Source organism: Bos indicus x Bos taurus, chromosome 22 (genome assembly GCF_003369695.1).
Source record: "Bos indicus x Bos taurus breed Angus x Brahman F1 hybrid chromosome 22, Bos_hybrid_MaternalHap_v2.0, whole genome shotgun sequence".
In the NCBI taxonomy this organism is placed as follows: Eukaryota; Metazoa; Chordata; class Mammalia; order Artiodactyla; family Bovidae; genus Bos; species Bos indicus x Bos taurus.
In genome coordinates, this window is record NC_040097.1 from 44,493,529 (window position 1) to 44,517,869 (window position 24,341).

At 45.2% G+C, this 24,341-nt stretch overlaps 2 protein-coding genes and 1 pseudogene across 6 annotated transcripts in view; 2 read left to right on the plus strand and 1 right to left on the minus strand.

Moving 5' to 3' along the window:
• Positions 1-1,141: 1,141 nt before the first annotated feature.
• Positions 1,142-3,500, plus strand: LOC113880762 (annotated as a pseudogene).
• Positions 3,501-9,068: 5,568 nt separating this feature from the next.
• On the plus strand, positions 9,069-10,091 carry C22H3orf86 (chromosome 22 C3orf86 homolog). Its single transcript, XM_027523552.1, has one exon. The coding sequence runs from the start codon at positions 9,392-9,394 to the stop codon at positions 9,902-9,904; it is 513 nt and encodes a 170-aa protein (XP_027379353.1). The 5' UTR covers positions 9,069-9,391; the 3' UTR covers positions 9,905-10,091.
• A 4,878-nt stretch (positions 10,092-14,969) lies between these two features.
• The window catches only part of TCAIM (T cell activation inhibitor, mitochondrial), a 38,158-nt gene continuing 28,786 nt past the window's right edge, over positions 14,970-24,341 (minus strand). For 4 of the 5 annotated variants that reach the window (XM_027522703.1, XM_027522699.1, XM_027522702.1 and 1 more), the window contains 3 exons: positions 21,575-21,807; positions 20,861-20,992; positions 14,970-16,905 (listed from right to left, as the gene is read on the minus strand). In XM_027522703.1, coding sequence (XP_027378504.1) covers positions 16,665-16,905; positions 20,861-20,992; positions 21,575-21,807 — 606 coding nt within the window. In that variant the 3' untranslated portion in view covers positions 14,970-16,664. The remainder of the gene's footprint in view (positions 16,906-20,860; positions 20,993-21,574; positions 21,808-24,341) is intronic. The other variant, XM_027522700.1, reaches the window with a different exon arrangement.

Consider the following 24,341-nt stretch of genomic DNA (forward strand, 5'->3'; position numbering starts at 1 on the left):
AATAGGATATGTGTGTGTGTGTGTATATAAATAGAATAAAATTGGCTCATGTGGTCCAAAATTCGCTGAGTGGGCCAGCAGGTTGGAGATCCAGGAGAGCCCATATTCCAGTTCCGCCCAAAGGCTGTTTGCAGTAGAACCTGAAAGAGCTGATGTTGCGGGTGAAGTCGGTAGACAGTCTGCTAGAGTATTTTTGGTTGCCTGGGAAGGCCAGTCTTTGTTTTATTCCAGCATTCAACTGATCAGAACAGGCCTGTCCACATTATGGACAGTAATCTGCTTTACTCACACAGCCCACCAATTTAAGTGTTAATCGCATCCAAAAAAACACCCTTACAGAGTAATATCTGACCTAATGTTTGTGGCCCAGACGAGCTGGCACACAAAATGAGTCATCACATCCTCCAGTATTGAAGCTTCTCTCTCGTACTCATTGATTGCAGAACCTAATGAAACCAGCAGGCAAGGCAGAGACGAGGATTGCAGAATTCCAATCCCGTCATCACAGAGCATCTCTAGAAGGGCAGGTTTGAAGCAGAAAGATAATAAGCTAATAAATGATGCAACTTTGCTGAAGTATTTTTAAAATTCCTAGGATATTTGACTTAAAATTTTGAGGCTGATAATACTTATTGAGGAAATTTTGTGTTAAATTGTAGACAGTTGGTCACTTAAAGGTGTGAATTATGTCATCAGTTGGTTTTACCCATTGACGTAATAGCTGTTGACTGACCTTATCTTGCTGTAATGAACTCAATGAAAGTCTCAGGAAGAGTTTCTCAAAATTAAGAACACAGTTAAGAGTATTCCTCTTCATGAACATTTATTTTACAAGGTTCAATCAATTAATAAATTTAATAAGGGAAATCTGTGACTTTAACCGGAGAAGGCATTGGCACCCCACTCCAGTACTCTTGCCTGGAAAATCCCATGGACGGCAGAGCCTGGTGGGCTGCAGTCCATGGGGTCGCTAGGAGTCGGACACGACTGAGTGACTTCCCTTTCACTTTTCACTTTCATGCATTGGAGAAGGAAATGGCAGCCCACTCCAGTGTTCTTGCCTGGAGAATCCCAGGGACGGGGGAGCCTGGTGGGCTTCCATCTATGGGGTCACACAGAGTTGGACATGACTGAATCGACTTAGCAGCAGCAGCAGCAGCAGCAGCAGTGACTTTAACAAAACACAGCACGGAATCCAGATTTGCCTCAAATGGAGCAGTGACCTGGATAAGACCCCAACAGAGCACAGGGGAAACCAGACAGTGGAGTCCTAGAACCAATTAAAAACGCGAAAAGGCAAGGATGCTTCCATTTACATTCATGATTGAGCTATCTTTGTTGCCCAAATGACCTGGGAGCACATCAGTTCATGCCTTTCACTATTAAATCTGTATCAGATCTTTCACTATTAAATCACTATTAAAGGCAAGGAGAACGTGTACATCTCAGGTGTACGGGTTAAGATTCATAGGATATTAATGTGGTTTCAATAGATGGTTCCTATTGGTGTGAATTAAAGAATCTGATAAATATATTGAATAGAGGTAGAAAAAATTGGTCTAAGTATGGATGTTTTCCCTCTGCAACTTAAGATTTGAATGAGAGCAGGAAACAGACTGCCTTCAGATACATCATTGTGGCTTATTTAAAATGGCCATGGAAGATTCTCCCTTGGTGAGAGTCAGTCCAAGGAGGCAATACGTATATAGAACAATACTAAGTACTGACATCAGCAATCCAAGAGAAACGTGCTTTTAGAGTCACGCAGACATTTCCACATAATAGTTGGACACATGAATCTTATTCATGTAGAAGTATAAAGTTGTTGGGAAAATCCACAGGTTTTCCTTCTTGGTCCATTTACAATTAATTATATACATTTAAATGTTCTATCATCAGATCCACAGCTGAGAAGCTTATTCTGTCAAGGTGCAGTCTAATGTGAACATAAGCAGGAACTTTTGTGTCTTAAGGCTGATTCATGTGAACATATGGCAAAAACCACCACAATATTGTAATTAGCCTCCAATTAAAAAGTCACGTGAGAAAAAAAGAAATAGAAGTTATATATAAGCAGAAAGTCTAGTCTGTGTGAGTCCACATGGGCGCTGGCACAGCCAGGAATCGCGCGGGTCGCCATGGTGGAGCTGCAGCAGCTCCGAGTGCAGGAGGCAGTGGACTCCATGGTGTAGAGTCTGGAGAGGGAAAATATCTGGAAGATGCAGGGCCTCATGCTCCGGTGCAGCGCTGGCTGTTGCAAAGACAGCCAGGCGTCCATGCAGCAAGTGCACCAGTGCATTGAGCACTGCCATGCATCTCTGGCTCAAGCCCAGGCCCTGGTGACCAGTGAGTTGGAGAAGTTCCAGGACCGCCTGGCCTGGTGCACTACATACTGCAGTGACAAAGCCAAAGATTCAATAGATGTGGGGAGTGAGGAGCTTCAGGTGAAGCGGCGGCTGGAGACCTGCGCGACCAAGTGTGTGGATGATCATGTGAACCTCATCCCAACCATGACCAGGAAGATGAAGGAATCTCTCTCATCCATTGGGAAATAGCTGTCTGCTAGTGGCCATCAGGGGTGAGGGCAGGAATCGATTTAAAAAGAGGAATGGGGATTTGGGTCTTTCAAGGAAAGCTGATGAATGAGGAAATTAAGGATGGCAGCAAGTCTGAGGCCTGTGTTTCTTTGCTCTGAACACTGGTTCCTTTGTGTTTCAATCCTAGAAAGTGAAGTGGAAAAACAACTAAAATTTGGGTCACAGATAGCTCAGGAGGTTTTTTGTGAGCCTGAATTTCATGTGGCAAGTGCTTCTGTTGGCAATAGGGAGTCTCCCTTGTACCACACCAGGGCCCAGATTCTCTTACTGTACCGATACCAAGAGGCTGGCAGGTTCATCTAACCTGCTTATGGTCTAGTGGACTATGAGAAGAGGTGTTTCTGTTTGTTGCCCACCTGCTGTTTACCAGAAGGATCACTACAACTTTTCCCACAAATTAATAAAACCCATGCAGTCACTAATTTAGAAAGGGACAGGGGGTTTCTAGGGATTTTGTTTTGCTTGGTTTTGTTTCATAGACAAGGGCATGATGTTAATTTAAGATGTAAAGTTGGGAGAGGCAGTTTGGATAAAAACTTTGAAAGGGTCCCTGCAGGTACTCATTTCTGACCATCAAGATGTGGCTGTGTATTTCTTAAAATTTTCACACTACATTTTTCAGCATTTGTCTCTAGAGCTGAGTTTCTTGGGAGCACCATATAATGGGATCTTGTGTTTTAATCCATCTAGCCTTTGGTTGGTGAATTTAATTCACCTAAAATTTAGGGTAGTTACTGATATATGAAGACTTATGACTGCCGTTTTATCTTTTGTTTTTTGGTTGCTTTATATTTCTGTTGTTTCTTCTTCCTTGTGTTTCTGTCTCAAACTCTCTGAAAGATTCCATATGCAACTGGTATGGCTGCTGCTGCTGCTGCTAAGTTGCTTCAGTCATGTCCGACTCTGTGCGACCCTACAGACGGCAGCCCACCAGGCTCCCCCATCCCTGGGATTCTCCAAGCAAGAACACTGGAGTGGGTTGCCATTTCCTTCTCCAATGCATGAAAGTGAAAAGTGAAAGTGAAGTCACTCAATCTGACTTTTCACGACCCCATGGACTGCAGCCTACTAGGCTCCTCCGTCCATGGGATTTTCCAGGCAAGAAGACTGGAGTAGGGTGCCATCGCCTTCTCCGATTGGTGTGGCAGAGGCCACTAAATGTTCCCTATGGTTTGGATTCCTTTCATTTTCAATGGTAGAAGGCTTATCTCTTTATAGGACTACTGAAGTGAAAGACTCTAGGTCCCAGCCTTTTTTCAGTGTATACCCTCATCATTTTCTGAATAATCATATATTTTTTGGAAACAGGAAACACGTAGTAGCCAAAGACTAACACACTGGACATTATTTTTTTAATTATCTAAAATAATTATATGTATATAAAATGATAAAAAGAATTGAAGAAAGCCTTCAAAATTAGATTTTGAGAAATTTTAAAGATCAAACCAGGTCATGATTAGTGTCCGGCTGGAGGCCTCTGAGGATCCTGTGGAGCATCCTGTGAGTAAGGCTAACCACCTGGAAGATGACTTTCTCGGGGCTGAAGGATGTCAGCTTCAGGGACAAATCATGAAAGTAGGAAAGCCCCTGCGCTGGGACAGTGCCTTGTGGGGAGGGGAACGTAGCGGGCAGTGGCTGAGGGGGTGGTATGGATGGCCTGCAAAGTGGAGGAGGGCCTGTATCTGGCAGCGATGCAGGTCTGTTGAGAGTAGCAGGCACCTGGTCAGCACCTGGAGAGTAGCCAGGGCTCTTTGGGCCACTTTTTCTTGGAGAGGCAGAAGCGGGGGATGCTACTGGACCCCATGTCTGTGTAGGGACAATAGGTGGGCCTCTGGGACAGGGGGGAACCACATCCCCAGCCCCACATCCAGATGGGGGTTCACATGCCAGGTTCAGCAGACAAGCAGGAGACAGTGCTGGCGGATCTGTCTTCCACGTGGGGTAGGTGACTTGTGCTGTGACTTCATTTACCCACATAAATGTGGGTAGAGGCCTGTTCTTTGACCCCACCTGACTTCTAGACATCTACAGGAGGGGAGAGAAAACCTTAGTGAGTTCTCCATCAGTGGGCAATGGAGGCATCCACCCCTCACACAGCAAGGAACCCCATGGTCCCTGGGCTTCAGTGAACTAACCCCGTACCCTGTGGGGGTACAGCTTTTCAGAAGCTTTTCCAGAAATGAGAGGTCTCCTAAACTGTCCAAAATTCATTTTTAGGTTTGATCAGACCTTCAGTCCAATGTGTCTCCACTCCTGGTCTAAATAACTGACACCCTTGTTTGCCAAAGGCTGTTTCCTATGCATTTGTAAGTTCTATTTCTTTTAGGAGGTATGAAGTGACCATCCTTCCTGGTGAAATCTGAAAGCCCTTACCTTCTAGGTTGGAGTATGTTTCAAGATCTGAGCAGCTATTCAGCTGTTAGATGCTGGGTGAAAAAGGTGGGTATGATTGAGGGGCAGTGAGAAGACTTCGGGCCTGGGACTGGAATGCTACGTGGGTTCCAAGGCCATGTTCAGTGGGTCTGAGGGAAGGAGGACTTCCAAGGAAAGGACCAGGAAGAGGAGTGGCTGAAGTCTGGTCATCCCCTCCCTGCCCCACGGCCATCTCCTTTTATTCTCTGGCGCCGGCAGCTGGCCTTTATGACATCAAGGTCTTCAGCCAGTCACAGCGCTCGTCCTGTGCTGTCACCATGGACCCTCCAAGGCAATTTGTGGAGGAAAGCACCTTTGCGACCAGTGTAAATATGTACCTCTCTGCTTTTGCCGCTTAATGTGCCTGGGCAAGGGCAATTGTTTTAGTCCTGTGAACTTTAATTTCTGGGAAATTTAATTTTGAGGAGCGGTCTTTATTTTTAAGGGTGAATTTATTTCTGCAATCTTTAAAAACATGAACATTTTGTAAAGATGTCTTTTTGAAAAAAAGAAAAGTAGATCTATGCAAGGGAATTGCTAACAACAGGATTTAAGTGTATGCTGAAAGGACTGGGAGCAGAATAGTTTGGTGACAAAAAAGGAACCTCTACTAATGTAGTCATTTAAAAAGACTCTATTAGGGTTGTCCAGATAAATGGAGCCAACATATGTGTGTACGTGTGTGTGTGTATGTAGAGAGAGAGAGTGTGTGTGTTATTATAAGGAATTGGCTTACATTATTATGAAGGCTGAGAAGTCCAGACTCAGGAGAGCTGGTACTGCACTTCCAGTCTAAGTCGGAGGTCAAAGGCATGAGAAGACTGATATTACAGGCTGAAGACAGTCATGAGAGCTTTTTTTTTTCCTTCAGGTCTTCAATGGATTGGATGAAGCCTACTTTCCACTAAGTTATAGAATGGAATATAATGGATACAGATTTAACTAATGAAACCAGAATGAGAAATATAGGAAGTTTGAATCATGAGAAATTTACTTTTGGTCTTAGACAAACCAAAATATTGTGTTAACATGTTTTTAAATGATAAATTAATGAAGACTGAATCATACCAGATTTTCTTTTAAACTGATTTTAAATTATTTTTCTTTTAAATAGATTTTCTTTTAAATTCTTATTATCTCATAATAGTTACAAAGGCTATTAGGTAAATATACTTTTTTCCCCCCCTAGATTACTGGTTTATTATAGAAGGATATAACCCAGGAACAGCCAGATGGAAGAGGCTCACAGGGTAGCATCCATGTCCCGTCTGAGTGACCAATGTGCCAGCATTTCTACGTGTCCACCAGCCCGGAAACTCCCAAGTATACTTTCTAATGTTTATAAGTAGAAATACTTTAGTAACATTTCTTTCCTTTTTCTTAGACAATTTTGGCTTCATCCAACCTAAATGTTCATAGAATATATATATATAAGACATCCAAATGTGTTTTTTTGATGAGTGAATCCTTCACATATTCAGGAGAGGGAAAAGAGATAAAATGTGACAGGAAAAAATAAGAGGGAATTGACTTTAGACAGACAGCTAATTATTCTTCTCTGTAAGGAAAGAGGAAAAGTTTAGACATGCACATATACAAAAAAGAGTGATTCTGACATAATTTGGTCCTTGAAATTTTTTTTTTCTCCTTCATAGGGTATGTGGGATCTTCGTTTCCTGACCAGGGATCAAACCCATGCCCCGATATTGGGAGCTCAGTGTCTTAACCACTGGACTGCCAGGAAGTCCCTGGTCCTTGAAAATTATATTTAGCCAAAAGATATTTAAAGCCAGCACTTATTAATGCCTGATGTATGGAAAGGAAGGAAGCGATGTGTCCTGCTTGGAACAAAATGATGTGTTGCTCTGGCAAACAAGACACCATGGGGAACAGGTCTAGTTCTCAGGGAGCTGAGGCCACGGAGAGAGTTTGGGTCCAGGGGTGAGCCACACCCAGCTGAGTAGGGAGTAGATCTGTGAGAAATCTCTAGCCTGGCATCCACTACACTAAACACGAACTAACCCTGCCAGGGGAGGACATGCCCCTTGTCTATAGGCTTATATCCTAGAGAAAACAGATGCTGCTTTGAGGAGCCATGCAGTGGAGCTGGCACAAGTTGGCAACTATGGGAAAGGGAAGGGCAGCTGTCAGGGACACCTCTAGGTTGGGATTCCAGGTGCTATGACAGAGGGGACCGGAGAAGGGGTGAGGTGTGTGTATGGCTTTGCTGGAAAGAGTTGAGGTTACTAGGTAGAATCTGGACTGGGATAGGATGGGAAGCACTTTACACAATAATCAGGTTGCTAGGAGCCCCCAGTCTTCTATGGCCCTTTCTTTCTGAAGCTCCTTCCATAGATGACTCCCTCCAGCACCTTCTGACAGGTGAGCTTCAAATCGTTCACAGCCTTTAGTCCCCTAGTTCCTGGCCAGCCCCTACCTATTCAACCCACAGTGTGCCCTTGCTACAAGCGACCCTGGTTCTGGGAATCCTGCCCAGTATGCTGACTTCTCCATGGCCTTGTGGACCACTGGGGAAGGTGGAGAAACCCTCTCTGCCTGAGGGTGAATCAGAGCATCATACAGGATGTAGGCGTCAGGATCTTGAAAGCTCGTTGACGTTCTCAGTAGTGTAACTTGATGTTTCTCAGGGGTGGCAGTCCCTGTCCATTCCAACGAAAGTAAAGCAATGATCAATACTGACAAGGAAAGTGAGAGGAGTCCCCAGACTGGCCAAGAGGCCGGCACCAAGGCAGGCTTACCCTGAGCTCAGAAAGAACCAGCTGGGAAGCCTCTCTCTTGCAGTGTTCCTGGAAGAGTGTTCCCATGGTGAGTTTGTTGCTGCAGTAACAAATGACCACAAATGTAGCTGCTTGGACAAGAGCCATTTACTATCTCACAGAGCCTGAGACTGGCAAGTGTTGCTTGTTCCTCTGCTTAGGGTCTCACAAGACTGCCATCAAGGTTTTGTTGTCCTTGGCTCTTACCTGGAGACTGAAGGAAATCTACTTCTAGGCTCATTCATTTTGTTGACAGAGTTGATTTCCTTCTCATGGTCTTCACTTGGCCCCTGCCATCATCAAGCCAGCAATGGCAGTAGAACCCTTCTCATACTTAGTCTGTCTTCTGCTTCTTCTGTTCTCTCTCTCTGACCCCAGTGAGAAAAAGTTCTCTATTTTTCAGAGCCCAAGTGATTAGGCTGGGGCACCCAGGTGATACAGGATAGTATGCCCTAGATTTAGGCCCATAATTTTAATTACATCTGCAAAGTTACCTTGGCCATATAATAAAACATAATCACAGGTTCCGGTGATTAGGGCAAGGACATCTTTAGGGGGCTTTTCCACTGACTACACATGGTCATGTATTTGTAAAATTTGTAAGAGTAATTTTTTTTTTTTCTTTTGTAGAAGGTCCAGCATTCTCCATTCTCTTGTTAATCTAAGACAGCATTTTTGAAGCTATCATTCTTTAATCATTGTTGCTTCCTTTATAAAATAAGTTTCAGGAATGGCAACGAGCATTTTCTTAAAGATTATGGGGGAACCCAATTGCATAGAAAATATCAGAGACCATGGCACATAACCATTGACATTATGAAACTGTTACTATTCATTCACACACAAACACATGCATGCATTCACACAAACATATACACACACAAGTATATCTGAACTAGATAAAGATGTAAAGTATACTTTTTTTTAAAAAAGATTTATTTTTACATATTTCTTTTTGACTGCACTGGGTCTTCCTTGCTGTGGGCTTTCTCTGGTTGTGGTGACTGGGGTTTACTCTTCACTGCAGTGCACGGGTTTCTCATTGCCGTGACTTCTCTTGGTGCAGAGCACAAGCTCAGTAGTTGTGGCTTGCAGGTTTAGTTGCCCCGCAGCATATGGGATCTTCCAGGACCAAGGATTGAACCGGTGTCCCCTGAATTGGCAGGCGGGTTCTTAACCACTGGACCAGGAAAGCCCCCAAAGTATACTTTTTAGTATACTTCATTAAAATTTTAAAATTTGAAAAGCTAATTAAGAAACAAAAGAACCTAGAAAAGTCCTTGTGGTCCAGTGGTTAGGGCTCTGTGCTTTCATTGCTAGGCAGGAGTTCAATCCTTGGTCTGGGGATTAAGATCCCATAAGACCCACGGGTACTACCAAAAAAAAAAAAAAAAAGGTCCTAGAATTCATTGGAGCCGACAGGTAGGTCTATTCTTGGTCCTGGAAAGATTTCTGGAGCATATTGGATGACAGAGGGCTAGCACAGGTGGTTTATAGAAGCCCAGTGGCTGATGGTTCCCTTTGATGCTGTAGGTGGAGCCCTCCGTCCTCGGTATGGAAGACTGAGGACGCTCCCGTGTTGTCTCCATTTTCTCCTTTGTAGCTATGTCAAAGAGTCAATTTGGACACGGGAAGAAAACTCTAGATACATTTTTCTGGATAAACGAGGTAACTGGAGAAATCACCTACCCTCAGCAGAAGACAGACGCACCCGCAACGTCGCCAGCTCCTCTCCAGAAGCCAGGAGAGGGACCCAGATCTCAGCGCGGGACCGTGCAGGGTGCTCCTCCCAGCACCCAGGGCGCGGCCGGCACACTTGCGCAGAAGGCCGCCCCTCCACCCCCTCCTAAAGCTGCACTGAAAGACGTTGGCTCCCGAAACTCCTTCCCAGCTCCGCCGCCCTATCTCCTGGCCAAAGATGGAGCCCTGAGCGCCTCGCCGTTCTCTGCAGTTCCTGTCACCATCTTACCGCCAGGAGGCGCTCGGCCACCGTTCAGCCCCCTTGGGCCAGCCCTTCTGCCGCAAACCTCTGCCTTTCCTCCCAGCCCTTCAACCCCCTGGGGCTTCACCTGCAAGCTGAAAAACATCCTTACTGGGAATAACCGATTTTCCTTTTGAGCCTGAGCAAATACGCCTGACCACGCCCTCTAAGCACCTTGCTTCTATTGTCGCCTGGCACCAGTACTCCTTCACGCCATAAAAGACCGGCCTGCCTCCCCTAGAAGCGCTAAGGACCCTTGGCAGAGTTCTTATAAGAATATGCCCAGTGCTTTCAAACCCCATATAAATTTAACTTCGATTTTAACACTTTTTTTTTTTTTTTTTAAGAACTTCCTTTACCTCTCAAGACATCTTGGTATTTTTAACTCTGGGATTCAAGAATTTGGTTCTACTCTCAGCTGCAGAGTAATATGCCTAGTTCCCAGTCAGAGCCTGAAGGATCCCCGCCTTGGCTGAGATAGGAACAAGCCGGGCTGAGTGGGACTCGAAGGCCTGGTGTCTTTGGGCACGATCTAGGGCCACTGGGGCTTTGGGGCTGCATTGAGGACCAGCCTGGGCTCTGATCAGAAAGGAGTTAGAACTGGATCTGGGTGGTGGGGGGCAGCCTGGGGCCAGGGAGACTTTGGGCAAAGAGCCTCCCCAGTTGGAATAGGGGCTGGGCGATGCTCTGGTGGGACAATGGGCAGCCTCCGGGCCCTCGCAGGAGTGGAGTGACTCCTGCTTACTGACATGATCATGCTGGGCAGGAGGTGGTAAGTGGAGGCTCTGAAACACCTTGTCCCAGCCTGAGGACCCCAGGAAACCCCAGTTCTCTGGGCTGGAGAAGAAAGGCCTGGGATCCAGACTCGATCCTCTGGCCAATGACCCTCTGATACTGCCAGGACCCCACCTCTCTTGCCCTCAGTTTCCCTTCCGTGTGATGTGGGAGTGAGCCAGCCTGTCTGCACGTCTGCTCAACTGCACAGTCTGTGACTGTGTCCCCAGAAACCAGGACTGGGTGAGGCCCCAGGACACAAGGCCTGGAGGTCAGGTCTCAGGTGGGGTCAGCTGATGCCAAGGGCATGGCTGAGTGTGGCAGAGGGCAGGGGCCATGAGCTCCACAGGGTTGGGGGGGATGACCAGTGTACACTCTCCAGGATCCCTGATGGATGGCCTTGACAAAGACCTCGTTGTCATGGTTAGGGGTGCTGGCCTTTCAGGCAGAGTTGTGGCCAGGCCCCTAGTCCTGACTTTGCAGGAGCTTCTTAGCCTCACTCTATCTAGCCCTCAAGAGTCCCAGCAAGTGTCCCAGGGATGCCCAGAGAGGTTCAAGCTCAGCCTGGGACAGGGACCAGGCTCTGTCTATACCAGCAGAGTCCCCAGGGGAACAGTGACTATTATTCATCCTGTGGACAAACCACCCAGAGCCCTTGGAGCATATAGCATGGCTTGGTCTTTTGCTTCATGACCTAGCAGGGCCTCTTCTGCTGACCGTGTTCATGTGACAAAAGCTTGGCAGAAATTTCCTGTCCAGGTTGGTCTGACTGTCCATAGGGTGTCTAATCTGGAAAGTTAGCCAGCAGTGAGTGTAACCGTTATCCCCACACCTCTTCAAGCAAGGGCCCTACAATTAACAAGACCACATACTTCACCCAAGGTCTGCACTATGGGCTAGTGTGTGTGTGTGCACGTGTGGGACATGAAATGGGGGAAGGAAAAATAGAGATCTGTGGGTGGAGCAGTTCACTGGTGGTCCAGTGGTTAGGACTCCTCACTTCCTCAGCAGGGGGTACAGGTTCCATCCCTGGTCAGGGAACTAAGATTCAGCAACATGACCAAAAAAAAAAAAAAAAAAGATTTGTGGGTGGTTCTCAAGTCAGAGTGGAATGAGGATCACAGAGCTGTGAAGGTAGGGGCTTCTAGTTTCTATTTCCTTGTTACAGTGATCTGCATTTCTACTGATGGCTTTTCTTAATTCCTTCAGTATTTTTATGACCTCTATGACCTCCTTTTTGATCTCGGGATCTCTTGAGATCGGAGAGGTCTCTTTCATCATTTGGTCTTTCAGGGAAATTCTCTTGTTCTTTTAATCAGTTTAGTTCTTAGTTTCTTCCTTTTCCTTCCTACTTGTCTCTGTGAATTAAGAAATACCAGTTATCTACTCTGGTCTTGAAGGGCTGTTTTTATGTGGGCCCATCCCTGCGTAGCCTGTGTGAGTCTAATATTTTTGGCGTGAGCGCTGTTTTTAGTATGTCTGCCTGTCGCATCTTTCCTCAGTGTGTGCTAGCCATTATCCCCCGGATAGGAGGTGTGGTTGTGGTTGGTGGTACAATGACTGGAGCCTGCCCTGGATGTGGAGTGGGGCCTCCTTTTTGCTCTGTGGTTGTCACGGCCCTGTCCGGGAGCAGGATCTGCTTCCTACTTGTTAGGACAGAGGCCTCCAGGTCCGGTTCTAAGCTGTGGTGTGAGGGAGGTGGGGCTGGAATGCTCCTGCTGGGAGTGTGTGAGTCAGTCAATCAGTCATGTCCGACTCTTTGCGACCCCATGGACTATAGCCCACCAGGCTCCTCCGGCCATGGAATTTCCCAGGCAAGAATACTGGAGTGGGTTGCCATTCCCTTCTCCAAGTATCTATCTTCCGGACCCAGGGATCGAAGCCCGGTCTCTCGCCCTGCAGGCAGACTCTCTAACCGTCTGAGCCTGCTGAGAGAGGAGCTGCTGAATACTCTTCTGCAGATGTGTCCACTGGGAAGTGTCTCCACAGTGTCGCCCATCATCCGTCGTGCCCGCTCACAAAGTACACGTTGTTGGCACTGCCCTCAGCTCCGCCTCATTCGTGGGACTGCCCATTCTCACTCATGGGAACACTAACAGTTGGCCCAGGTGTTTCTCAGGCACTGTGGTTGTAAAACTGCAGGTGCAGATGTGCTCAAGTCTGGCACCGGACCTGCTGTGGGAGCTATGGAATAAGCCCAGAACCTGCTCTCCTCTGGGTGTGCGCCCGCAAAGCCCGCTGCTGCTAGTGTGGGACCCGCCCCAGCATGGGAGCACCAGGAATGTCCCACAGTCGCTGTGCCTACAAAGACAAACAGCCCCTGGGAACTGGCTCAGATTTCAGCCCCGCCTCCACGTGTGGGCAGCCTGCTGGCTCCAGTGCTCCCAGAGCTGCTGGCAGCAGAGCTGTGCCCACTGAGCACACGGAGCGTGAGTGAGGCTGATGTGGGGACGCGCCCCTCTCTTCGCGCGTGTGTTAACAGTGAGGCTTCTATGGCAGACTCGGGCTCTGTCCTCTGCACCCCGAATTGTGGCCCAGACCATATTCTAGTGTCAGCAGGCAGCAAACCCCAGCCCTCTCCCCGGGTCTGTCTGCTGAAGACGGAGTTTCTGCACCTCAGCCCCCGTGTGCAACAGTAGATGCATGACTTGGGTTGGGGAGTGCAGAGGTGGCCAGGACCGCCTGCTGATCGGTCTCTCTGTCCTGCCTGCCACACGTTGGCTGTTCTGCTCTCCTCTAAGCCTCAAACTCCTTTGCGGTCCCAACTGATCTCCCTGCCAGTGAAGGGGCTTCCCGGAGTGAGGGAACCTTTCCTCTTCCACAGCTTTCTCCTAGGGGTGCAAGTCCTGTCCTTTCTTCCCCCTTCATTCATCCTACTTGTCTTGTAGGTGCAGATAAAGCAAGTTCCCAGGGCCGCTGTCTACATGGGTGGTGTCGTGCCTCTCTGTCACACCTTCTGACGCCTTCCTGCTGTTTGTCCTGCTCACCTGGAAACCCTGCCTTATGCCTGCTGACACCTGGTCTAGGCCAGTGCCTGAGGTGGTGACAGAAAGAAAAACTGACCTCCTCAGAGAAGACTCTGAGGATGAAATCCAATGGCTCCTTCCTGCGTGGCCACGCCCTGTGCTGAGCCAGTTCCCCTGGCATGAGCTACTGTGGTGGACTTTGGGGCAGACGTACACAGATGTTGCTTCCAAAACGACACTTATAGCCACTGGTGGGGCCCAGTGCACGGCCTGGACCAGGTAAAGCAGGGACAGTGGGGGCTGCCTGAGCAGTCTGAACGGAGGGGCAAGGCCCAGGCCACTGCCAGGTCACCCAGGAGGAGCAGAGGGGCACCACCTCTCCTGGTCCTCACAATGGTCGCCCAGGGCCGGGTAAAGTCAGCCCTGAACCCCCACTGATCTGTGTGCACCGTTGTGGCCAGGACTGACACGACTGACCCCAAGGCTGTCCACCCTCACAGCACCGTCGTATTGCTGGACGTGTGGGGGTCCTGCCAACGCCTGGTGCTGACCTGGGGGTGGACGATCCCAGAGCTGGGGGTGCTCCTACCCATGTGGATGCCTCACAGCGCTTGGGGTGCCTGGGTTCTAATCCACGTCTCCTGCCTGCTGCAGACAGAAGGGCCTGGTGCCAAGTCTTCACCCTATAGTTTCCCTGTATGAAACACGTCAGCTTAGAGAAAAAAGTCCCTAAAGTGCTCTGTAACAGGGAAGGGTTTGGAGTGACCAGTAGAACCAGGTTGCAGTAGCTGGGATGTAGGGGGGAAGAGGGTCCCCTGATGTCAACTTAGGTCTGCTCTGGCCACTGGTAGCTCCACTTCCTCCTCCTCTTCCAACTGCTAAGGAGCAAGAGGCACCTGGGCTGGTGGCCAAGGACCATCCAAGGGAGAGCTCTTTTCCAGGGTCAGACTCACTCAGGGTAAGAAGGAGCTCCAAGAACATGCCCTGGGCCTCCTTTAACAGATGGGGAGACTGAGGCCAAGGGTTAGCAGTTTCCAAAGGTGAGCTGGCTCCTGAGGCAGCCATGGTTCCTCTTGCCCAACTGTCCACGCCTCAAGGGCCACAGCCCTCTCATGACTCGGGGAGGCTGCCTGGAGGAGGAGGATTTGAGGAGAGAGAGGAAGAAGCAGGGCCTGTGGACAGCAGTCATGTGCCTCATGAACACTTCCCTGAGGGGATGGCCCGGGCAGAGGGTGCACCCCTGGACGAGCTCAGGGCTCAGGTCCCTATGGAGAGCTGAGGATTCAAGGTTAGAGGGGTCTGATCCTGTCCTAGCTTTCAGTGGCGGGAGAGAATTTTCCAGAACTTTTTTGTTAGATTGGGAGAGGAAGTCAAACAGGCATAAACAGGCAATGGTTTTTTTGGTAAATTCCTTTATGTTGAAATAGTTGTGAACTATTAATGAATAATGAGAAAGCGATGATCTGGTTAACGTATTATTTATTATGTAACACTTCTGAGACAAAGTGCAATTCAAAACATATTACTGAGGATTCTGTATTAGCTGATCTTAGAAATGGCATAATCCGAACTTATTTTTCCCATTTTTTTTTAAATTTTTTGGCCATGCAGTTCGCTAGATCTTAGCTCCCCAACCAGGGATGGAACCTGTGCCCTCAGTGGTGAAAGCACTGAGCCCTAACCACTGTGCCACCACTAAAGTCCCTCCAGTAATCTTCCTGTGTAACCTCTGAAGAATGTTTCACTCCTATTATTTGGTTCTGAAAAACTTTCATAGGCAGCAACATTTTTACATTAGAAAAAAAAAATAAGTACAGTTGTTAGGCACAGGTTAAAAGGGGTGGTATGCACAAACTATACTAAATACAAATCAATACTTATTCAAACACACATGTGTACTTTAACCGTTCAAATAATCAACTTTAGATAAATTTAAAACATACTTCTAGAATCGATTTTAACATCTCTTTGCCTAATACTCTATGGAAAATTTCCTTTATTTCTTGGCAGCAAGAGCCTCAAAAATGGGTGTTACAGACCTGGATTCACCTAGTCCTTTTGAGAAATAAGCAGAAGAGGTTTGGGATCTGGTAAAAAAATATTATCCTAAGGGAAATATCTGCAGAGGAGCCCTGTGTCTACAGAGCTTGGGCCTGGGTTATGGGTTCAGCGAAGTCCACGCAACTGTGGACAGGAGGTGACTCGGGCGTTTCAGTCTGTGTTCCAGCCACTGGAAGACCAGGGTTGAGAGGGTGACAGATCCTGAGTGGTCTGAATCATTTTAAACTGGACCCTACTTGGTGGTACTCTCTGAGAAACAAGCATTTTTCTGGGTAGTGTCTGTCCATGAAAACAAATCAATCACCTCATTCAATGATTCAAAAAAAGTTCACTGTCTTTTGGTTACAGGCTGCCGACAGTTACAGTATCTTAACGGGTAGGAAAACTTTATTTGTAACAAACTTTTTATTTTGTATTGGGGTACAGCCGATTAACAATGTTGTGGTAGTGTCAGGAGAACAGAGAAGGGACTCGGTGCTTTAACAAACTGTTGCAGATGGCTTATGGTAACGGCAATATCGTATATTCACGCAACGACTTTTTCCCATTGACTCTGTCTTTAGGCAAGATTTGGTTCATGAGTTTGTGCTGCCCATGTCACCTGTTTTGGACTCAAGAGGTGCGTGATTGGCTACAAAGTCAGGTGTGTGTACTGATACCACGTGATACAATCATTAAGTTGCACGCTGAATTGCTGCATGTGGAAATGAGTTCCACGACTTCAGAGCTATACTGAACGAGACCTGTTTATACTTACCAGTGTCCACTCATATAAAAAAAAAAGAATCTCTCTCTCTCTCTCTCTCTTTCATGGAGGTAGAATCCTCCATTTTCATACCACTACAAATACGTTCTTTCCAACATCTTTTCTGCCAATCAGATAAACACTATCTGGGGGGGAATAAGAAACCATTGGCAGGTAAAACCTTTTAAAAACAAGTTTCCTAATAGAAATTAATTTAAAAAGTCTACTTCCAAAGCAGCAATTAGAAACGCTGTTCCTGTAACATGTAAATAATACTGTTATATCAAGTTGTGGATTTTAAATAAGTATAACAGTTTCTTATCTCTTTAAAAAATAATATAGACTTCTGTGTTATTTAATGGCTTCTCCATTCTTCCAATTCCAAGGAATACAAAGGTCTCCATCCTGCATGACTGAGTAGAAATGTGAAATGCAAAGGTGCATCCCTTGTAGGTAAGGCAGCGATTGTTCTAGAAGTCTCTTACAGCAATCCACCATTTGTATACTAGAAACGCTGGGCTCCTTGTAAAACTTTTCCAGACAGAATTTCTTCGTGGAAGCCTGCATCAATTCATTTTCAATGACTTTCAACCTGTTATGTCAAAAACAAAACATAGAATTGCTACAAGCTGTAACCAAATAAAACAACATAAAATGTAGAACGCATTTTTCATATATTGGGCTGTTAGTTTCTACTCTCAACACTGAAAATGGTCCTCCCATTTTTTTTTTTTTTTGAATATTTACTTATTTGACTGCACTGGGTCTTAGCTGGGGCATGTGGGATCTTGTTCCCCAACCAGGGATCGAACCTGGGCCCCCTGCATTGAGGGCACACAGTCTCAGCCAGTGGACACCAGGGAATTCCCATTTCTTAGTCAGAATGGCTGCGATCCAAAAGTCTTCAAGCAATAAATACTGGAGAGGGTGTGGAGAAAAGGGAACCCTCTTACACTGCTGGTGGGAATGCAAACTAGTACAGCCACTATGGAGAACACTGTGGAGATTCCTTAACAAACTGGAAATAAAACTACCTTATGATCCAGCAATCCCACTGCTGGGCATACACACTGAGGAAACCAGAAGGGAAAGAGACACATGTACCCCAATGTTCATCGCAGCACTGTTTATAATAGCCAGGACATGGAAGCAACCTAGATGTCTATCAGCAGATGAATGGATAAGAAAGCTGTGGTACATATACACAATGGAGTATTACTCAGCCATTAAAAAGAATACATTTGAATCAGTTCTAATGAGGTGGATGAAACTGGAGCCTATTATACAGAGTGAACTAAGCCAGAAAGAAAAACACCAATACAGTATACTAACACATATATATGGAATTTAGAAAGATGGTAACAGTAACCCTGTGTACGAGACAGCAAAAGAGACACTGATGTATAGAACAGTCTTATGGACTCTGTGGGAGAGGGAGAGGGTGGGGAGATTTGGGAGAATGGCATTGAAACATGTATAATATCATGTATGAAACGAGTTGCCAGTCCAGGTTCGATGCACGATACTGGATGCTTGGGGCTGGTGCACTGGGACGACCCAGAGGGAGGGTATGGGGAGGGAGGAGGGAGGAGGGTTCAGGATGGGGAACACAGGTATACCTGTGGCGGATTCATTTCGATATTTGGCAAAACTAACACAATATTGTAAAGTTTAAAAATAAAATAAAATTAAAAAAAAAAATCTTTGGAGTATACTTGATTTACAATGTTGTGTTTCCAGCAGCTATAGGGCAACTAAACCTAGTTATACATACACTTGTATCTACTCTTTTTTGGATAATTTCCCCAGATAGCTTATGACAAAGAGTGTTGAGTATTGTGCTCTACATTAGGTCCTTGTTAATATATATAAATTAGTGTGTATATCTTAATCCTAACCACCTAATTTATCCTCTCCCTTCAGTTCAGTTCAGTCACTCAGTCGTGTCCAACTCTTTGGGACCCCATGAATTGTAGCACGCCAGGCCTCCCTGTCCATCACCAACTCCTGGAGTTCACTCAAACTCATGTACATTGAGTCAGTGATGCCATCCAGCCATCTCATCCTCTGTCGTCCCCTTCTCCTCCTGCCCCCAATCCCTCCCAGCATCAGTCTTTTCCAATGAGTCAACTCTTTGCATGAGGTGACCAAAGTATTGGAATTTCAGCTTTAGCATCAGTCTTTCCAAAGAACACCCAGGACTGATCTCCTTTAGAATGGACTGGTTGGATCTCCTTGCAGTCCAAGGGACTCTCAAGAGTCTTCTCCAACACCACAGTTCAAAAGCATCAATTCTTCAGTGCTCAGCTTTCTTCACAGTCCAACTCTCACATCCATACATGACCCGTGGAAAAACCATAGCCTTGACTAGATGGACCTTTGTTGGCAAAGTAATGTCTCTGCTTTTCAATATGCCATCTAGGTTGGTCATAACTTTCCTTCCAAGGGGTAAGCGTCTTTTAATTTCATGGCTGCAATCACCATCTACAGTGATTTTGGAGCCCAAAAAAATAAAGTCTGCCACTGTTTCCACTGTTTCCCCATCTATTTCCCATGACGTGACAGGACCAGATGCCATGATCTTCGTTTTCTGAATGTTGAGTTTTAAGCCAACTTTTTCTCTCTCCTCTTTCACTTTCATCAAGAGGCTTTTGAGTTCCTCTTCACTTTCTGCCATAAGGGTGGTGTCATCTGCATATCTGAGGTTATTGATATTTCTCCGGGCAATCTTGATTCCAGCTTGTGCTTCTTGCAGCCCAGCGTTTCTCATGATGTACTCTGCATAGAAGTTAAATAAGCAGGGTGACAATACACAGCCTTGACGTACTCCTTCTCCTTTCCCCTTTTGCCATAACTTTATACTCTAGGTCTATGAGTCTGTTTTGTAAATTACTTTATTTGTATCAATTTTTAGATTCTACCTGATTATCAGATTCCACCTGATAGCCTATGATACTTGTCTTTGTCTCTCTGACTTACTTCACTTTCTCTGATCATCTCTAAGTCATCCATGTTGCTGCAGATGGTATTATTTCATTGTCTTTTATGTCTGAGTAATATTCCATTGCTACATGTACTGCATCTTCTTTATCCATTCCTCTATTGATGGGACATTTTGGTGGCCTCCATGTTTTGGCTATTGTAAACAGTGCTGCAATGAACGCTGGGGTGCATTCATTCCTTTTTGAAGGATGGTTTTCTCTGGATACGTAGGCTGCTTCTGGGTGATTCCAGGAGTGGCGCTGTTGGATCATATGCTAGCTCTAGTTTTCCTTTTTAAAGAACCTCCATACTGTTCTCCACAGCGGCTGTTACCAATGTCCATTCCCACCAATGGTGGGTGGAGGAGGTTTCCTTTTACTCCACATTCTCTCCAGCATTTGTGGTTTGTAGGTGTTTTGATGATGGCCATTCTGACAGGTGCGAGGAGATACCTTGTTGTAGTTCTGATTTGCTTTTCTCTAGTATTTCGCGATGTTCAGCATCTTTTCATGTACTTTTTTCTTAAACAGTTTGAGACTGGGTTCTTGAAAGTCTGCCCTGTTTTGCCACCTCTTTCAACTACCTACTGCAGGACATTTCTTGAAGGCAGGTGTCATTTACAGCCCTGTAGGCCTTGTGCATATTAAGTGTCCATCAGCACTGGTTGGAAGCTGTTGTTATGAGAAGTGGCCACACAAGGCCGCAGCATTTTTCACGCCCAATCCTGCTTCCTCGGGCAACCAGAGCCCTAGAAGTTGTGTTTCTAGATTCTAAATTGGAGTGGAAAGTGCCTGAACCAACACGGAAGGGCTTGTGTCCCATTACTTTTTTTCCTTTACCTATCACTCTCCGAACAAATCTTACCCCCAGCAAATCGCTGATGCTGAGGCTGCTGTCCTGAGTAGGTGGAGCGACTCTAAGGAAGGAGCTTGGATGTGGAAGCCCTACCACCAGGCAACATGGAGACAGGGTGACTTTCCACAGCTCTTCCAGCACAGAGCCGTCCAGCATTCGTGGGCAACAGTAGGCTTAGTGTGGGTGGAGGAGGGCCAGCCTGGATCTGAAGGTTGGGCCCTGCAGATCCCGGGAAGGGCTCATTTACATACCCATCCTCCCACCTCCCCCAGCCAGGAACAGTCTACCCTGGGGACCCACGGCCGCTCAGGCCCATGGGATGTGACAGCAGCGTAGCCCATCAGGATAGAGGGGTCGAGGATAGGCATTTGTATTGTCTCTTACCATGGAATTCGTATTTTCTACTGGAGTATAGTTTATTTACAATGTGTTTCTATTATGTCACACAAGTTGATTCCGTTTTACATACACATACACCTTATATTTTTTGGGGTTCTTTTCCCATATACGTTATTACTGAGTGTTGAGTAGAGTTCCCAGTGCTGTATAGTAGGTGTGTGTTAATGATCTATTTCATACGTATACTAATGTATACGTTAACTCCAGCTCCCTAATTTATCCCTCCACCCCACCTTTCTGAATACCTAAATATTTTTCAGTATTAGACGAGATTAGAATGGTAAGACAGGAAGAGGGCTGAGAGTACTCACTCTTCTCTCTTCTTCATGTTCTCTCTTGCCTGCTGGGCTTTGGTGAGAATAAACCACTGGAGGTTCGCTGGATCACAAAGGACTGGGATGTTAAAATGCCCGAGTTCATGCAGGCTTGGGGCATATCTGTCACTGTAATAAAGGATACATAAAAGGAAAAATCAGCCATCTCTCCATCCCGTAAGTTCCATCCCTGAGGAACGGTTTTATTAGTCTGATTAATGGAAAAGGAATTCATTAAGAAAATCCACCTTAAAGGTAGAGCAAAACTGCCTTGAAGTTTTGCTGTCCCCAAAGAGACACATTTTATCAGGATGACCACATCCTTCCTGTGGCCTTCCTCATCTGTAAGACGGGGGCAGAAACCCACTCCATGGTGAGGTTCTGAGAGCTAAAGAGAGATAATGCATTTAAGTTCCAAGCACAGTGCCGGAAGTGCACACTGCTGATTTCACATTGGTTTAATCCTATAGTTTTCCACAGGACTGACTTGCCCTGTAAGTGGCAAGGTATTTACAGAATGTTCAAGAAACTCAATCTTTCTAATCCTCTCATATTGACTTTTCTCATGTGTAAAAAGTGTTGCCAATGGAGGTAGTAACATTCCTTTCTTTAACTCCTAAGAATCACACACGGAAATACAAAACAATTTCATCCAATACATATACAAGCGGTATGAGTAAATGAATGAAAGTAATTGTTTTAGATACTTACCTGTTAAGGATCATTTGTAAACCACGCAGACTTCGAGGGTGAAAAGGTATTCGACTTTTCAAGAGTCTATTATAGAACACGTCAAGAAGAGAGTAATATTCTTCAAGTGTCAACACTGGCTGTAATTCTTCAATATAAACAACTTGGATGCCGCCGAGAAGATAGCTTATTTGGTCCTCCAAATGTGTCAGCCTCCTCTGCAGGTCAAAATAACTCGGTAATCTTTCAAAAAGCTACAGTATTTAAAAAAGGAAAAGGAAGGAATATTTAGTTTTGTTACTTTAAGAGTCCAAATTTAGGACTCCAATCAATGGTATGAGAAATTCTAACAAGAAAATTTTTTTCCTATAGGGAAAGTTCAAGTAAGTGATAAGAAAAAGACTATGGAATGCTGTAAATATTAATATTCAAAACAAACCACTGTAAATCTTAGGGACTTTTAGATAGGAACTGAAGGGATTGCAAAAGAAAATAAATACGTTCCAAATAAAAATAAGTCCTAAGTACCAATATGTAAATATTCAGGTAGAAATCTTAGTTTACACAAATTAAATGGTATAATGAAGGTATAATGAAATAAAGTCTATGTATTTCAACTCCAAGTCTATTTCTTCAGAATTTACTTTAGTTCAACTGAATTCACTTTGAATGAAGCATCTGTAAGTGAATTAAAGCACTAAGATGGGCCCTTGGAGTGTAGAGATTAAGAGTTTGTGCCCCTGTTTGTCAGGGGCTCATGGTCAGGGTGCAGGGAAACAAAACAGGAATCAGAATTCAGCGTAACAAATGCCACATCAGTGTGAAGGGACAGTTAAGCAAAGGTTCCTAAGGACATCTGACGTGACCAATAAAAGATAAAGAGGATTTAGAGAAGGTCAGATGCATTGCTAATTATTGGAGAAATGCAAATCTTAACTATCACAATGAGGCATCACCTTACACCGGTCAGAACGGCCACCATCAGAAAGTCTACAAATAACAAGTGCTGGAGAGGGTGTGCAGAAAAGGGAGCCCTCCTGCACTGTTGGTGTGAATGTAACCTGGCGCAGCCACTATGGAAAACGTCATGGAAATCCCTTCAAAAACTATAAAAAAGATACATGTACCCCAATGTTCATAGCAGCACTATTTACGACAGCCAAGATACAGAAACAACCTAAATGTCTCCTGACAGATGAATGGATAAAGAAGATGTGGTACATATATACACGCAATGGGATATTACTCGGCCACAGTAAAGAATGAAATAATGCCATTTGCAGCAACAAGGATGGAGCCAGAGATGATTATACTAAGCGAAGTAAGACAAAGACAAATACCACAAATACCATATGGTATCACTTATATATGGGATCAATAATATGATGGAAATAAACTTTTTTATGAAGCAGAAACAGACCCTCAGACATAGAAGACAAACAAGAGTCTGTCTAAGGAAAAGGAGGTGGGGTGGGAGGATAAATTAGCAGTTTGGGGTTAGTATGATAAACTGCTGTATAAAATATCAACAAGGTCCTACTGTTGAGCACAGGGAACTATATTCGGTATCCTGTAATAAACCATAATGAGAAAGAATAGGAAAAAGAATACATATATGTATATATGACTGAATCACTTTCCTGTACGCCAGAAATGAACACAATGTTGTAAATCAAATGTATTTCAATTAAAAAAAAAAAAAAAGAGCAGAGAAGGTCAGTTGCATGTGGGAAAGTTTCAGAAGAAAAAAGCCTGTGCAAACTTGGAAGCATCACGAGGGTCCCCTCGGCTGCACTTCCATAGCCACCAACACCTCTGCTCCCTGCACTCCTGACCCCTGGCAACCACTGATCTGTTCTTTAGTTTTATTGTTTGAAGAATGTTATATAAATGGAATCATACAGCATGTAATCCTGTGAGATTGACTTTTTTCATATCGCACAATGGCCCTGAGATCCACCCAAGATCCTGACTGTATCTTGCGTAAGAGGAAGAGGGCAGCAGCCAAACCACATGGTAAGCATGTGTTTATAAGTATTATAAGAAACTGCCAGACTCGTTTCCAGAGTGCCTGGGCCATTTCACATTCTCAACAGGAATGGATGAGGGATCCAGTTTCTCTGCATCCCTGCCAGCATGTGGTGCTCATTATTTTTCACTTTGGCCATTCTGACAGGTGTGCGGTGGTATCTCACTGTAGTTTTAATTTGCATTTCTCTGTGGTTCTTTATGAGCTTATTTGTCATGTGTATGTCCTCTTCTGTGACATGTGTGTTCATGTCTTCAGCTCCTTTTCTAACTGAATTATGTTTTATTTTTTTATCTATTGAGTTTTGAGAGTTCTCTGTATATTTAGATACAAAGGGTTAGGGTTAGACTTTGTCAGATAGGTGGTTTGCAAATATCTTCTGTGAGATACGTGATATAAACAGATATTTCACACAATGGCAGATGTACATGAAAAGATGCTCACTGCCATTCATCATGAGAGAAATGTAAAAACCAACAATGAAATAAGACCACACACCTCTTAGAATGGCTAAAAATAAAAAGATGACCATAGCAGGGACTTCCCTGGTGGTCCAGGGCCTGGGATTCCATGCTTCTAATGTAGGGGGCATGGGTTCAATCCCTGGTCAGAGAACTAAGATCCTACGTGCCATGCAGTGAGATTAAAATAAATAAATAAAAAGATCACCAAAGGAAGTATTGGCAGTTTCTTGAAAAGTTAAAATACCCCAACACATCTGGCCGTTCCACTTTTAGGTTATTTACCCAATAGAAAAGG